This window comes from Dipodomys ordii, unplaced genomic scaffold (genome assembly GCF_000151885.1).
Source record: "Dipodomys ordii isolate 6190 unplaced genomic scaffold, Dord_2.0 Scaffold31, whole genome shotgun sequence".
In the NCBI taxonomy this organism is placed as follows: Eukaryota; Metazoa; Chordata; class Mammalia; order Rodentia; family Heteromyidae; genus Dipodomys; species Dipodomys ordii.
Genome location: NW_012267247.1, coordinates 4,952,886 through 4,970,718, shown reverse-complemented (window position 1 = coordinate 4,970,718; position 17,833 = coordinate 4,952,886). Strand labels below are relative to the sequence as shown.

Here is a 17,833-nt window from a genome sequence, read left to right as displayed (position 1 = left end):
CGGACCCAAAAAAAAAAAAGTTTGGTCATTTATAGTGGTGGTTTTCAGGTTTGTTGATTCATTTAATTCCTAGAATAAAAGCTTTTTATCTTCGTGTACACTTTAGGGTTAATATCTATATAGTTGCAAAATATTTATATTATATATATTATATATTGTATGTATGTTTTAATGATACTCAAAACTGGAAGCTTTAGAACTGGTTCATTCAATTTATTAAAAACAGTACCACATTATTTAATTAGTAAAATTAATCTTCAGGTCCTACCGATCAGACAAACAGGAATAGTCTATCACTTTCTGTCAGAAAAAGTCTGACTTCATTTCTCAGTGCAAATAGTACATGTTAAACATGTCCTTACAACAATTGTCTCAAGGCTAAATTCTGCACTGGTTGAGGTAGAAGGAAAGAGAATGGAGAGATGGAGTTATTGAAAGATTTTTTTAAAAAGGACTAAAATTAAAATGAAAAGAGTAAAATAACAAAGAAGACAGTATCTTGACATGAGATTATGCCCTGATGGTTCTCAAAATGTGTCTCGATTTTATATCCCAGAGCAACACACCATTCTAATATTTCAAATGGGTAAGCCTTTCTTTTATAAAGTAGAAGGGAAATTTCAAAGATCGGCAGGAAAGAAGATGTAGTAGACCTAAGTCATTACTCTGTGCATTTATAAAGAGAGTACATATGGAAGTTAAATATCTGAAAAATTATTCCCTTCTAAATTTTGCTGACATACATATGAAGTTATTTACAGATGAACTTATATGATGTCTAGTATTTTCTTCCAAATAATTTCTTCTTGAAATAACACTGAAAAGGGATGTAACTCCTCTGTAAGATATTTTCACAATTAAAAAAATAAAAAGAAATAATGCTGAAAAGTCAAAATGAAACAGAAAAACAAAAAACCCTCCAAACCAGCAAGTCATTTTTAAGTACTCTCAATGTTAAGATCAGTGACACACAATAAATTAAATTTAAAGAAAACATACTCATGTAACTGTAACCCCTCCTCTGTACAGTATTCTCACAATAAAAAACTTATTTAGAAAAAATAAAAAGAAAACATACAAATAACTACTTAGCATGTTTATCTTGTTCTTCACTTGCATGTGATTTTTTTTTGACTCTCATATCCAATGAAATTAAGATAGCAATAGGAAAGCAAAGAAAGAATAAAGGGAAAAGGACAAGAAAAAACAGAAGATGTAAAGGAGACATAAAATATCCAAAATGGCAACAATACAACATTTGGAAAAACAACTGTAATCACACATTTCCTATTTCAGTTATGAGGATCAATATCAGATAGGGCTCTTCTTACCAATATGGTGTTCCCACAAAAGAATTGGCAGGGGATGCCATGGAAGCAGATCCAAAATCAGCAAGTTTCACCTGGCCTGGTTCTGTCAGAAGGATATTTCCTGCTTTAATATCTCTGGATTTAAGAAACACAGAAAATTACTTATCTTCCCTTCACTAAACCATGTTCAAAATAATAAAAACTGATTAAGAATTTGTAAGGGAATAAAAATAATCAAGTGCTACAATAATTTCACAATTGTGAAAATGAATTCAGATAACAAAAAATGCCCAAGTCAAATAAATATAGAGTAAACATGTTATAAAAGAGAAGACAACTGTAAAAAAGACAAAAATCAGGTAGTTAGGGAGGGCAGTTGAGGGGGGATTTTGAGAGGGGATGAGCCTGATGAAAGTACATGGTATGCAAATACAGACAATTCAAAAGGAATCTCCACCCTTGGACAACTGATAGTAACAAAAAGTGTGGGGGACAAAAAAAGAAATCAGGTACTTACAAAATATGGTCTATGTTTGAGTTTCTATCAATACAAACAATGGTTTTAATTGACTAAAAAGCCCTGTACAACATGAAAAATTCCTAAGTATAATATTTAACTTAAAATTTTAAAAATGAGCCGGGCACTGGTGCTCAAGCCTGTAATCCTAGCTACTCAGGTGGCTGAGATCTGAGGACTGCCATTCAAAGCAATCCCACTCAGGAAAGTCTGTGAGACTCTAATAAAACCACTGGAAAATCAGAAGTGGAGCAGTGGCTCAAGCAGTAGAGTGATCACCTTGGGCTGAAGAGCACAGGAACAGCGCCCAGGCCCAGAGTTCAAGCCCCACAACTGACAAAAAACAAAAAATTAAAAATTAAAAAAACGCTGATCAAGATGCACTGTACCCTTAAACGAGTTTTATACAACTTTGTAATGATAACAAAGATATGTAGATATAGATATATAATTTTTTTTAAAGAAAGAGAAAAAACGGTGGCTCGCACCTATCATCCTAGCAATTTGGGAGACTGAGATTAGGAGAATGGTAATTTGAGGCCAGACTGGCAGAAGTTTGCAAGACCCGTCCTTCTCTACCAATACCTGGGCACCATAACATGTGCCCATCATCCTAGCTATAGTAGGATGCACAAAATAGGAAGATAAAGGTGCAAACATATATCCTAGCAGGAAGGGAGACTATTTAAAAAAATAACCGGTGCAACAAAGGGCTAAAGGCATTCTTCAGTAATAAAGTACCTCCCTAGAAAAACATGAGGCCTAAGTTTAAAACCCAAGTACTATCAAAAAAAGAAAAAGAAAAAGAACCCACTTCTCAAAATTGAAAATTAGTATTCACATAATTTTCAAACATTTAGTATAGTTCTACTAGATATCAAATAAAAACAGCAATATTTGAATAATCAGTATTAATGATCCCCATTTTTTTTAATCTTACCTTTGGAAATAATAAGCATACTGTTTATCCAGTCTAAGAAAATTTTGGTTATTTATATGAGATTGTATGCCCAATGGGGCTCTATATCACACACTTAACTTTATAAAAATTAAAAAAGAAAAACTACATTTCCTAGCACTTGGGGGGTCAGTCATGGGGCTTGGGCACTGTCCCTCAGCTCTTCAGCTCAAGGCTAGCGCTCTACCACTTGAGCCACAGCACCACTTCTGGTTTTCTGGTGGTTTTTTTTTTTGTTTTTGTTTTTGGGTCCGGTTGTGGGGCCTGAACTCTGGGCCTGGGTGCTGTCCCTGAGCTCTTCAGCTCAAGGCTAGCGCTCTACCACTTGAGCCACAGCGCCACTTCCGGCTTTTTTCTTTTTGCTTATGTGGTGCTGAGGAATTGAACCCAGGGCCTCATGCATTGCAAGGCAAGCGCTCTACCACTGAGCCACCTTCCCAGCCCCCGCCTTTTTTTTTAATTGTCGGTCATGGGGCTTGAACTCTGTGGCGCTGTTCCTCAGCTCTTCAAGGCGAGCATTCTACCACTTGAGCCACTGCACCACTTCCCTGGTGGTTTATTGGAGATAAAAGTCTCATGGACTTTCCTGCCCAGGCTGGCTTTGAACCGTGATCCTCAGTTCTCAGCCTCCTGAGTAGCTAGGATTATAGGCATGAGCCACGAGTGTCCAGTGAAGCACTTGATTTTTATTTTTTATTTTTATTTTTTTATTGTGAAAATACTGTACAGAAGGGTTACAATTACATGGGCAAGATAATGAGTACATTTCTTATCAAGCATTGTAGCCTCCTCCTTTGTTTCCCTTCCCATCCAGCACTTGATTTTTAATATAGTACATATTAGTAACAAGTAGGTCTACTTCCTTTTCTTTTATTTTTTTTATAAATAGGAAGATATGTTTTTGTGTGTGCAGAGGAAGTACTTTGGATTCCAGAAAACCTTAGCTTCTAATTCCAATATTATCACGCCCTTATTTTCTAGTATGTGTATTTCCCTTGGACTTTACTAACCTCATCTAAAAATAAGTCATTAACTCAAAATGATTCTATTATGTAGTTTAATATGTATTTTCTCTAATACAATTTTTTTCTTGTCAATTGTAGCACTTGAACTCAGGACCTGGGCACTGTCTCTGAGCTATTTTGCTCAAGGCTAGTTAGTGCTCTACCAGTTTGAGCCAAAGCACCACTTCCAGTTTTCTGGTGGTTAATTGGACATAAGAGTCTCATAGACTTTCATGCTTGGGCTGGCTTTGAACCATGATCTGAGGATCTCAGACTCCTGAGTAGCTAGGATTATAGGCATGAGCCACAAGTGCCCGGTTCAGACTTTTTTTTTTTTTGGTCGGTCGTGGGGCTTGAACTTTGGGCCTGAGCGCTGTCCCTCAGCTCTTCAGCTCAAAGCTAGTGCTCTACCACTTGAGCTACAGTGTCATTTCCAGTTTTCTCATGGTTTATTGGAGATAAGAGTTTCACGGACTTTCTTGCCCAGGCTGGCTTTGAACCACAATCTCAGATCTCAGCCTCCTGAGTAGCTAGGATTACAGGCTTGAGTCACTGGTGCCTGGCCATACACAATTTTTTAAAAAGCTATTTCTTTGTGAAACCCTAAATACCTAGTAATTGCTAAAAATTCATTACATATTGTTTAATTTAAAAGTTATTGTTCATTTATCAATTAGCTTGCTCAGCATACAATGTTCTTGCCCATGTTATGGAATGAATGGAACAAATCTAGCTAGTATTATCAGTCACCAAAAGACATAAGATTGTTAGTTCTAGATCTAATTCATTTGGCTTTGCCATCGTCAGGAAATTATAGCCATAAACTGAAGCATCTAGTATAATGAAAAAAACAAACTAAATGATCCCTAATAGACCTTCCAGTCTGCAAATTAAATTTCTACTACAAATCCATGAAGTATGTATACTTTAGAAGACCAACTAGCATACATAGGCAAAAATAAAAATTATCTTAAACAAGACCAAATGTACTCTTATGTTCTGCTTAATACATGAATAATCAATACAAGTTTATACTGGCTATTTAGCTAAAAACTACAAAAATGTCAAGGTCATTAAACTGTAGGGCTGATGAATTTAAAAAGCCAATATTTGTTTATCCAATATATAATGACTTTCAAAGCACTTACCTGTGGATCATAGTATGAGAATGTAAGTAGGCTAATCCCTGGAGAGCACCATGTGTAATTGCTGCTATTTCCACTTCTTGTAATGGCTTTTTGTGAACTTAAAAAATTTGAAAATTATTATTGAGGATATTTTGTTTAAAGAAACAAATATACATACCTGATATATAGGTATATTCTAAAAACTGACATTTAGCAAGAAGAAATTTATTTATGATAAAATGAAAGTACTAATAATCTAATATATAATTGAGTCAGTTGTTAAAGTCCCAGCCAATTGCTCTCTTAGTTAACATTATTAAACAACTAAATGTGATTATAAAACAAAAGTACAAAAGTTCTCCCTTTATTTTTCAGTTTGTAAGACAGATCAAATTAAATAATAAGATATCCAGAAAAACATTTATAGTAACAATGAGAAAACTTGACTATACTGTAAGGATAGTACAGATTAGGCTAATAATCCAGAAATGATTAAAGTTTTTATACTTTCTGGCAAGCTTTACATTTATTTAATATGAAGTGTTTAATCTCTAATTATTTTATTTTATTTTTTTTCTGGTCCTATGCTTTGAACTCTGGGCCTGAGTACTGTCCCTAAACTCCTTTCACTCAAGGCTAGTATGCTACCACTTGAACCATAGCACCACTCTGGCTTTTTCTGTAGTTAATTGGAGATAAAAGATTATGAAGTTAGGCAGGCTTTGAACCATAATCCTCAGATCTCAGCCTTCTGAGTGATTAGGATTACAGGCATGAGCCACTGGTACCCAATTATTGTTATTTTTAAAAAATAACAAAAGGAAACCTACCTTCTAATAAATCTGAAGCAGACCCCAGACAGTATTCCATTACGAGCTAGATGAGGAAAAACATTATAAAAGCGTTAAAGTGTTATTGTGATTTATTTTATTTGAGACAAAATTTACCTACGGTGAAATAGACAGTGTAAAATAAAATAAATTCTGGTCACCATTTATCATAAAAGTATAGTTATACATTTAGCAATGTATACATTGTATACAATGTATACATTGCTAAATGTATAAAATCAAGTCCAAGATACCTTTCTTTTAATAATGCCAATATGTAATCACTCCTATAAACTGCGTATTTCATATGTAATTACTAATTTAATTATAATATATAGAATGGATACTAATTTTTAATTTAAAATATATATCATTTTTAATCTATATAATTATGTATAATATATGCGTGTATCTTTATTCTTTTGGCTGTGAGAGGGTCTAAACTCAGAATATCAGGATTGCTAGGCAGGTTCTCCATCACTTGAGCCATGCTACCAATTCTATATGCTGTTTCTATCAAACTATACTAACAAATTGATAACAGTTGTTAGGGTGTAAAAAGCTATGTTCTCTAGAATGGTGTGTATAAAGCTTGTATAACACATTTTAAATGTTTCTGTCTTTTTTTTTTTTGGTTGGTCATGGGCCTGAATTCTGGGCTTGGGCGCTGTCCCTCAGCTCTTCAGCTCAAGGGTAGTGCTCTACTACTTGAGCCACTGTGCCATTTCCAGCTTTTTCTGCTTATGTGATGCTGAGGAATTAAACTCAGGGCCTCATGCATGCAAGGCAAGCACTCTACCACTGAGCCACCTTCCCAGCCCTATCTTTTTGTTTTTTTCCACTCACTGTGTTGCATAGGCTAGTCTGTAATTCTTGGGCTCAAGTAATTCTCCTGTCACAGCAGCAATAATGGTGAATCCATGTACACTGGGCCCTAAGCTTTAATTGTGCTTTTTCTTTTTCTTAAGACAGGGTCTTGCTATGTTGGCTAGGCTGATCCAAAATTCATGGTTAACTGATCCTCCTGCTTGGCATGTACCACTACACACAATTCTAAATGTTTCTCTTAAAACATATATGGAGGAGTGGCTTGGCACTGGTGGTTCATGCTTATAATCCTAGCTACTCAGTAGAATGAAATCTGAGGATGATAGTTTAAAGCTTTGGAAAGTCCATGAGACTCTTGTTGCCACACAAACTGGAAATGGAGCCATGGCTCAAGTGGTAGAGCATCAGCCTTGAGTGAAAAAGCTGAAAAACAGCATCTAGGCTCTGTGCACATCACTTCTGTACCAGGTATTTTACACATACACCTTTTATTTTTTTTTTTTGGCTGTGGGTTTTGAATTCTGGGCCTGGGCACTGTCCCTCAGTTCTTCAGCTCAGGGCTAGTGCTCTACCACTTGAGCCACAGTGCCACTTCTGGCTTTTTCTGTTATGTGGTGCTGAGGAATAGAACCCGGGGCCTCATGCATGCAAGGCAAGCACTCTACCACAAGCCACCTTTCCAGCCCCAGTTTAACCTTTATGAAGTAGGTCCTAATTATTCTTGTTTTACTGATGGAGAAACTTGAGAGACAGAATTAACCTACCTTAACCACAGATTCAATTTTAGTAGTCACTAATCCCAAAGTTAAACTGAATAAAACCACACTAACATTACAAACCTAAATCTAAGCTGAACACATCAAAATGATAGTTACTTGTCTTATTATTTTCAATGTAATGGAAATTTAATCTGACTTTAAACATATAAAGGGGGCTGGGAAGGTGGCTCAGTGGTAGAATGTTTGCCTTGCATGCATGAGGCCCTGGGTTCGATTCCTCAGCACCACATAAGCAGAAGAAAAAAAAAGCCGGAAGTGGCGCTGTGGCTCAAGTGGTAGAGTGCTAGCCTTGAGCTGAAGAGCTGAGGGACAGTGCCCAGGCCCAGAGTTCAGGCCCCATGACTGGACCCTCCCCCCCAAAAAAAAACATAAATAGTTATTTTCATATACCATCAGAGAATTAGTACAGTATCACCATCATGGGAACAACACTATAAAATTAACCTCTGCTTCCTATCATAAAATGACTGAATTATCTGCCTTTTGCATTATTTAGCAAAGCAACCATGATGAGTTCAAATTTAATAGGACATGCACAAACTTGACCAAGATCCTTCTGGTTAAAAGCATCATCATTATAATACACTTATATCAGGAAGATATGGTAATTTTCATTCAGAAATAACAATATTGTTTTCACACTATTTATATGGTACCACTGAAGGTGGTAACATATAATTACACATGTAAAAAATTACATGTGTAATTTTTTTATGTAAAGGTGATGTACAGAAGGGTTACAGTTGTATAGTCAGGTAATGAGTTCATTTCTTTTTGAACAGCATCACCTCTCCCTCATTTTCTCCCCGTTTTTCCCTCCCAACCGTCCTCCCACTAAGGTACACATGTATAAACTTTGGAGAGTATCTGTAGAATAGAACTTGAAAAAGTTCTAATCTCTTGTCTGCAAGTGCTAGGAAATACTGCTCTTCCTCTTCCAGGATAAATTAATATTTGAGGTGCCTTTACATAACCAGTTTGAGCATTTTGAATTAAATCACTTTAAATCGAAACTAGCTAATATTAGGAGAAACAGCAAATACCAACCCATGCTGTGTGTTCACGTAAATAGCAGCCTTTGTATTCTATACTGTTAGGATGTTTTATTCTTTGTAGAAACTTGACTTCCTTAATAATATCCTGCCATTTCTGTAGGGAGAAAAAAAGGAATGGAAAGGAATGGAAAGAATTATTAACAGCTGGTTTCCTGAAAAGTTATAGATAAAAAAAGTCATTACTGAGTTAAGAAGAATTAACAACACACAACCTTCCTTTATTTTTAATTTCTAGATGAATGGTCAAAATTAAGTTTAAATAATATATTCAGCTTACAAGTAAACTATATAATTTACCAAACTCATTTAAGGTAGCATAAATTTTAATTTGATAAAATTTATGAGACTTACTATGAATTTTTACAATTACATACCATCAAGCATGTTGATGGCTAGTATATGTCCTATTTCATGCCTTTTCTTCAAAAGAACATTTTTTTTGTCGGTCATGGGCTTGAACTCTGGGCTTGGACGCTGTCCCTGCATTCTTCAGCTCAAGGCAAATGCTCTACCGCTTGAGCCACAGCGCCACTTCCAGTTTTCTAGTGGTTTACTAGAGATAAGAATCTCAGGGACTTTCCTGCCCAGGCTGGCTTTGAACCACGATCCTCAGATCTCAGCCTCCTAAGTAGCTAGGATTACAGGCATGAGCCACTGGCGCCCAGCTTCTTTTTTTTAATTTATAGGCTTACTGACACCAAAAATTTGTACACCACAAGTTTTACCTATTATGATTTTGGTTTATTCTTTTACCCATGTTAAAGTTGGTCTTTTATTATTTTTTAAACAGCTCTATTTCCTTATTTTACTAGTTTCTATGTAGGAACCTGATAATCTTTCAATAACTACAGGAGATGCTTTCCCCTCTGCAGATGGAGAAACTGAGGCATTATTAGGTTTGACTTGGAAACTCTGTGTGCAATTCATTATATCACTGAATTTTTTTGTTTTTTTTTTGGGGGGGGGTCTGGTTGTGGGGCCTGAACTCTGGGCCTGGGCGTTGTCCCTCAGCTCTTCAGCTCAAGGCTAGCACTCTACCACTTGAGCCACAGTGCCACTTCTGGAATTTTTTCTTTTTGCTTATGTATTGCTGAGGAATCAAACCCAGGGCCTCAGGCATGCAAAGCAAGCACTCTACCACTGAGCCACCTCCCCAGCCCTATATCACTGAATTTGTATATGTGCTGCAAACTAATTCAAGTATTTTCCTTTATTTAATCATATTTTGGATAATAAGAATATCTCAGTATTCTCATCTATGTGATCTTTAGGTCACAAGTCCTTATTGATATATCATCAAAGGATAGATGAAAGTTTCCATGCAAAGTATTGGGTCCTTGAAATCAAACCACATAAAGAAGAGCCTCACAAGGTGTAAGAATTTTTGTGAGGATTTACTGTAGTATATTATGGCCAAAGTAAGGGAGAAATAGAAAGAGAAACACTTCTTGTTCCCCATTCAAGAAATGTGAGTTAAAAGACTCCTGTTTCTATTTTTAATTCAAATGAAATTAATTACTCTCAAAATTAAGTTCCTAACACTAGTAGAGTAACTGATTACTGTATAGAAGTTGGAGGGAAAAAAAAGCCTAAAGAAAAGACTTTTTACATATTTTGATATAAAAGCCTTCTTCACTAATACCTTCTAGGAAATACAAATAAATCTTTGGCCTTAAGCTACTTTATGACAACCCAAACATTTAAAAGGTTGCATCCTAAATATAAGAAGCAACCAGGTATTCAAAAAATACAGGTACGGGGCTGGGAAGGTGGCTCAGTGGTAGAGTGCTTGCCTTGCATGCATGAAGCCCTGGGTTCGATGCCTCAACACCACATAAGCAAACAGAGCCGGAAGTGGCTCTGTGGCTCAAGTGGTAGAGCGCTAGCCTTGAGCTGAAGAGCTGAGGGACAGTGCCCAGGCCCAGAGTTCAGGCCTCACGACCGGACCCCTCCCCCCCCAAAAAAAATGCAGGTATATGAGTCTACATCCAGGTTTAATAGATGTTCAGTAAGGACTAGGAATCAGTTTTTGTTTGTTTTTGTCGGTCATAGGGTCTGAACTCTGGGCATAAGCACTGTCCCTCAGCTCTTCAGCTCAAGGCTACCACTCTACCATTTGAGCCATAGTGCCACTTGAAACTTTTTCTGCATCTGTGGTGCTGAGGAATGGTATCCAGGGCCTCATGCGAGACAAGCACTCTACCACTGAGCCACTTTCCCAGCCCAGGAATCGGTCTTCTTGTTTTTATCTTTTTAAGCTTTACCACTGACTTGGCCTATGTAATAACAGCAGGGGAAGTAATATAATAGAGAACTTAAATGTTTTGTAATTATATACCTCTGGTGCTATTACACAAAACCAAATGAAATAAAATATGTTCCTAAAAAAAGAAAAAGATGGAAGTAGCACTGTGGCTCAAGTGGTAGAGCACTAGCCTTGAGCTGAAGAGTTGAGGGATAGTACCTAGGCCCAGAGTTCAAGCCCCATGACCAACAAAAATAAATACATAAAGTAAAATGTGTAAGGTTTATTATAAAAGGATAAATTCAAAGGCAGGTGCCAGTGGCTCACACATGTAATGTTAGCTATCAGGAGGCTGAGCTCTCAGGATCACGGTTCCAAGGTAGCCTGAGCAGATAAGTTCATGATACTCTTCACTCAAATTAACCTCTAAAAAGCCAAAAGTGAAACCAAGGCTCAAATGGTAGAGCATCAAGTTTGAGCAAAAGAGCTAAGAGTCAGCATGCCCTCACCCTGAGTTCAAATCGCAGTACCAGCACACCTACAGAAAAATAAACTTTTGTTTTAATGGGTGAAGACTGTCAAGAGGTCTAGGGCATAGCTCAAGTGGAAGAGTCACTTGCCTATCACGTGCAAGGCTTTGGGTTGATTCCCTGTATCACAACATCAAAATTTTAAAAAGTTTAAAAAACAACTGTCAGACTACTACATTTAAAAAGTAGATTACAAACTGGGTGCCTGTGGCTCATGCTTGTAATCCTAGCTACTCAGGAGGCTGAGATCTGAGGATCATGGGTGAAAAGCCAGCCTGAGCAGGAAAGGCTGTAAGACTCTTATTTCCAATAAACCACAGAAAATCGGAAGTGGCACTGTAGCTTAAGTGGTAGAGCACCAGCCTTGAGCTGAAGAGGTAAGGGACAGTGATAAGGGCCAGAGTGCAAGCCCCATGACCGACCAAAAAAAAAAAAAAAAGTAGATTACAGCCAAGCACCAATGCCTCAAGCCTGTAATCCTAGCAACTCAGAAGGTTGAGATCTGAGAATATGGTTAGAAGTCAGTCTGGACACAAAAGTCCACAAGACTCCTATCTCCAATTAACCACCAAAAAACCTCTAGAAGTATAGCTATGGCTCAAGAGGTAGAGCTCTAGCAACAAGGATGGTAACACTGATATTGATGCTATTTTATTTTATTTTTTATTTTTTGGGTCTGGTTGTGGGGCCTGAACTCTGGACCTGGGCGCTGTCCCTCAGCTCTTCAGCTCAAGGCTAGTGCTCTACCACTTGAGCCACAGCACCACTTCCGGCTTTTTTTCTTTTTGCTTATGTGGTGCTGAGGAATCGAACCCAGGGCCTTGAGCATGCAAGGCAAGTGCTCTACCACTGAGCCACCTTCCCAGCCCTATTGATGCTATTTTAAAGACAGATGCATAGCCAAGCACGGGTGGTTTATGCTTGTAATCCCAGCTACTCAGGAGTCTGAGACCTGAGAATATTATGTGAAAGCCAGTTTAGGCAGGAAAGCCCATGTGGCTCTAATATCTCCAATTAACTACCAAAAAGCTGTGGCTCACCCAAGTGCTAGCTTTGAACAAAGAAGACAGGGACAGAGCTCAGGCCCTGAATTCTCTTTCTCTCTCTCTCATACAATCATAGACATACATACATATACATACATACACATACACATACATACACACACACACACACACACACACACACACACACACACACAAGATAGATGCAACCTAGCTTAATAGTGTAATGCTGCAACTTTTTCTCCATTAACAGTTAGAAATACAAGATGTATGTGCAAAAGCTAAATGGCTTAACATCACACTATATTACGGAGTCCATACACATCAGTGAGCAGGTATAGCTTGCTTATTTATATAATACATTTTTTGGGGAAAACTAGTGGTGAAAGTCTTTCAATCACATTTATATGATTATAAAGATTTGATTTTGTTCATTCTTCAAAAAATAAATTTATGTAATTAAATAATATATTCTAAAAAATCATATTAGTGAATTATTACTTCATCATCATCTTTTTCTAACTGTTACACATTGCTTGTTGATTAGTTTAAGACAATTACTACCCAGTATCCTTTAGAAGATTATACCCGACTAATTTACTACCAAGTACATTTTATTCTACAGTTCTTACAAACTGACCATCCTTCTAAGATAATATATTAGACTACAATTTTAAAAACTGGCAGCAGGGGATCCAAGTTGGGAGGCTTTGGAGAAGCCACTAATATTTGGTTTATCACTCTAGGCAGCAGTTAAATGGGTACCATTAGTTAGTAAAAAAAATTCATTGATAAACATATAATTTATACACTTTTAAAATGTGCATGACAGATTTAAAAAATCCTATTTCTCTTCAATTAAAAATAGTATGTCCTTTTAAAATGCCAAAAAGAATATAAATAACCTACCTCAGTTGACTGCTTTCCACTATAGGACATCTTCTTGATAGCCACCACTTCATTAGTGCGCACATCTCTTGCCTAAAAAAGAACAAAGGACTACTGTAAATTTCAATACATTATATTTGAAAAATCACTTAAGAATAAAGATGTTTGTATACTACCAGGCCAAAAATCACAACAAAACTGCCTTTAGAGATGGAAGCATGGCTAAAATAATAGAGGACATGATCAGCAATCAAAAGGAAGAACATTTTTTAAAAAACGAAAAAAACAAAAACAAAAAAACCTGACTAGGATGATCTGCCTAAGCTGGCTTCAAACTGCAGCCCTTAGATTTCAGCCTCCTGAGTAACTAGGATTAGACATGAGCCACCAAAGCCTAGCTGTAAGAATCTTTTATATATTTTGGCTAGAAGTCTATTTCTTTAAAGTTCAAAGCAAATATTAAGACAAAAATTATGACATAGTAACTATGATACATTTATATTTCCATATAATATATAATAGCATAAAATATAGTTAATAATTTCTAAATTTTATTTGTCCTGATGTAAGTATTACCAAATGTACTAGGGAAAAATATGATATTCTTCTAGTAAGGTAATAATGTCTAACAAGTTATTTTGTGAAGGAAGTATTTAAATAAAAAAATACTGTGTATGTAAGAATCAAACCATGGACAGCTAAAGAGAAACATAGCATTACCCATCTTCTCTTTTTACCATAAGAGAAAATGAGATACAGGATCACAGTTTAAAGTCAGTCCAGACAAAAAAGCCTAGAAGACTATCTCCAAAATAATCAGCAAAAAAGCTGGGCTGGAGACATGTGGTAGAAAGCCCAAGTCCCTGAGTTCAAATCCTAAGACTGGAAAAAAAAATCTATAAATTAACATATTGAATTGAAATCCCTTGGTACAACTACTTAAAGATTAAAACCAATGATATCAATTCACTGTCAATTAAGTACATGTAAATAACCACTAGGCTAATGTGAACAACACTGTCATTTTTGCAACTGAAAATACACATATTCCACAATAAAGTATAATAGAAACCAAGACCTGCATCCCACAATTTTTATAAAGAAAACAAAAATTATGTTAGGATCTTATATAGTCTACTGCATTTATAGGTTCTCAAATCAGTGTTTTGCTTTATTCAACTTTCTTATTTCATGTATCATATTGGTTCTATTTAAGATATTGGAAATTAAGAGAAAATTTTATCTTCCTTGAAATCTAGAGTGATATCCAACTCTCTGGTTGTGTTTCAAATACTATGATGCCAGTCTTCGATTAGCTTGGATGAGGAGACAGCCATGCTTTCGGAGTTGGATTTTTGTTGTAATTCTTATTTTTTTGGCCAGTACTGACATATGATCTCAGGGCCCTGAGCTTGTATGGTTTACTTGCCAAACCTTTTTTTTTTTTAAGTGTTCTTCAGAATTGACTCAAATTTGAACTCTAAAATGTATACTCACTTTTTTCAATAACTGCCACTAAACTGAGCTTTCAGAATTCCTCTCTAAATTATCACAAAAGCATCTTAATCTACTCTCCATTCTTTTACCTTTAATACATGCCAATTTTTCCATTACATTGCTCCAAGAATCATTTTATGTCTCACAAGTTAAAATCAGTATTTTTATTATATTGCAGTGGCTTCTTCCAAACTTCAGAATAAAACTCGCTTTTGGGAGGGGGAGGGGCAGGGGAATGGTCCTGTGGCTTGAAGTTTGAGCCGGAGCACTCCCTGAGCTTTTATGCTCAAATGTAATGAATGCTCTTATCTCTTGAGCCACAGCTCCATATCTGGCTTTTTTGTGGTTAACTGGAGATAAGAGCCTCACAGACTTTTCTGCCTGGGCTGGCTTTGAACCATGCCCTTCAGATCTTAACCTCTTAAGTAGCTAGGATTACAGGTATGAGCCACCAGTACTGGCTAAAACCCACATTTCTTCTTGTAGCATAGACAGTCCTTCAATGATCATTGCTGTCTACCTTCTTTGTTCCATCACCACAAGTTTACTTCCCAATGCAAACTTTGATTCCAGACATATCCCTTCAGATCAGTTTCATCAACTAACTGGCAAAGGTCTAGATTTAGAATAAATCTATACTTCTATTTTAAAATTTTTAATTCACTGACTTGAAACTCCTTTGTACAACTACTAGAAGAAAAACCAGTAGTACATATAAAGTAATTACTTGAAATTTTTAGAGATCAACAAATGCAGGCAAGATTTAGAGATTAAAAGTTAAGAGAACAATCAAATAAAATTTTAAAAAAGAACTCCAAATTTGTCTCAGCTTCACCTATGCAAAAAAAGAAAATCTAAATTCAAGGAGGGTTGGGCACTAGTGGTTCACACCTGTAATCCTAGCTACCCAGGAGGCTGAGTTCTGAGGATTGCAGTTCAAAGCCAGCCTACACAGGAAAGTTCATGAGACTCTTATCTCCAGTTAACCAGCAGAAAACCGGAAATGGCACTTTGGCTCAAGCGGTAGAGTGCTCACCTTGAGCTGAAGAGCTGAGGGACAAGGCTCAGGCCCAGAGTTCAAGCCCCACGACTGATATACATACATACATACATACATACATGGAGGAAATCAGGCTACAATGAGAAAGTCAAGTCAAGAGCTACCAAAGGATGGGTAGGAGAGATGGGTGACAATGTTGTCAGACACTTTGTACTCACACTGTTTTGTAGAATGGGAACATCTTTGCACGACTATTTAAAGATGATAATAAATAAATAAATAGAACCACGAAAGTGTGGAACACAAAGGCACAATCTCCAAAGAGATAGATTAAAAAGCAGCTTAAAAACTTACTGATTTCCCTCAAAAAAATTAACTCCCAAACAGCACCTAACTATGCCTGAATACTCAGCAGAAAATAGTAGTTGGAAGACTGATGCCAGAGAAGTAAAGCTTTCAGAAAATAAGAAATGCTGGACAGGTGGAAGCCAGAACTCAAATCCCACCAAAATGAATGAGCCTTGATAAATACTTGTGACATTATGTTTGAATTCCCAAAAGCCACACTTCAATAATAAGGGTAAAAGTATATAGGCAAATCTATCATCAAACTAGACTAAAAGGGCCTAACATCATTTCATGATGAGTCACCAGTATATCATCTTACTGCTAAAAGTAAATGATTGTTTTTGAAGAAAAATAACAATATCCACAGTCTCAAAAACTCCCCTTTACTAGAATCCACACAGTATATTTGAATATATCAAGTTGATTGGAATACATTGTTTACATGTATAAAATTTCACAATGAAATCCCCTTGTACAATGTACACTAATATATTCTCTTTCACAATAAAGTATATATTCAATCCAAACATATGAGGCACCTGCCCAGAATGTGAATTGTTCCATTGTCCAGTATTTCATTTACAACCTGGACAACACTGTACTGACCTTCAAGCTGCTCATCTCTATTCCTTATTATGATGACCTGTATTACCCCAACTTCAGCCACTCCCACTATTCACTCACTAGATGTCCTGACACAGGACTAAATAAACTTTACTTCAAGCCTGGAAACTTTTTTTTTTTTTTTTGGTTGGTCATGGGGCTTGAACTCCGCCTGGGTGCTGTCCCTCAGCTCTTCAGCTTTTCAGCTCAAGGTGAGCACTCTACCACTTGAACCACAGCACCACTTCCAGTTTTCTGGTGGTTTATTAGAGATAAGAGTCCTTCAAACTTTCCTGCCCAGGGCTGGCTTTGAACTGCAGTCCTTAGATCTCAGCCTCCTGAGTAGCTAGGATTACAGGCGTGAGCCACCAGCACCCGGCTTATTTTTATTATGTACATTCTTTCTTACATTTCTGAAGGATTTACTTGACACTATGGAATACACAAACTGCTGCTCCTAACTAGAGTACATTGTAGCATAACTTTTCAAGCAGCTATCACATAACATCAAGAGGAGGACACATTGTTTCCCACTCCAAATATAGGGAAATTTATCTATAGTGACAAAGCTATAGCTTAAAGCAGAAATAATCATCTAACGGGAATCAGACTGTTCCCCTCAAGTAATGACAGTTATAACAACCTCTCCAATAACAACTCAGAATCAGAACTGAGATAATAATCAACAAGAATATACTTTACTTGGGACTGATTACCTATGCTTACCTCTCCCCTCTACCCCAATTCTTCCCCCAATGTAAACCTAAAGCTCATGTGTATACCTTAAAGATGGTCTGAAGTGCATACTTTGCCTCTTCCTCAGCACACTCAAATCCAGCTAATAAATCTCTTTCCTCTGCCCTTCACCAATACTCACCTGTGTTTGGCAGAGTGGAACAAATAGCTAGACCAAACTTGCTGGAATCCGTGGTGTACACCTCTAACCTAAAACTCAGGTTACAGGTCCATACTGTATTCTCTAGCCACCCAAAAGTCACATAACAGGCCGGGCGCTGGTGGCTCACACCTGTAATCCTAGCTACTCAGGAGGCTGAGATCTGAGGATCGAGGTTCAAAGCCAGCCCGGGCAGGAGAGACCATGAGACTCCTATCTCCAATAAACCACCAGAAAACCAAAAGTGTCGCTGTAGCTCAAGTGGTAGAGCGCTCGCCTTGAGCTGAAGAGCTGAGGGACAGCGCCCAGGCCCAGAGTTCAAGCCCCACGACTGACCAAAAAAAAAAAGCCAAAAGTCACATAACCACCACCTTGGTTATGAGCTGAACAATCAGGGTATAAGTGAGCTTGTGTT

General features: G+C 37.0%; 1 protein-coding gene across 1 annotated transcript in view; it reads right to left on the bottom strand.

The window, feature by feature from the left end:
* The window catches only part of Taok1 (TAO kinase 1), a 120,013-nt gene that overhangs the window by 61,219 nt on the left and 40,961 nt on the right, over positions 1-17,833 (bottom strand). Inside the window, exons 3-7 of the mRNA XM_013016453.1 lie at positions 13,097-13,168; positions 8,401-8,502; positions 5,747-5,792; positions 4,938-5,034; positions 1,332-1,445 (exon numbers count right to left, since the gene is read on the bottom strand). Coding sequence (XP_012871907.1) covers positions 1,332-1,445; positions 4,938-5,034; positions 5,747-5,792; positions 8,401-8,502; positions 13,097-13,168 — 431 coding nt within the window. The remainder of the gene's footprint in view (positions 1-1,331; positions 1,446-4,937; positions 5,035-5,746; positions 5,793-8,400; positions 8,503-13,096; positions 13,169-17,833) is intronic.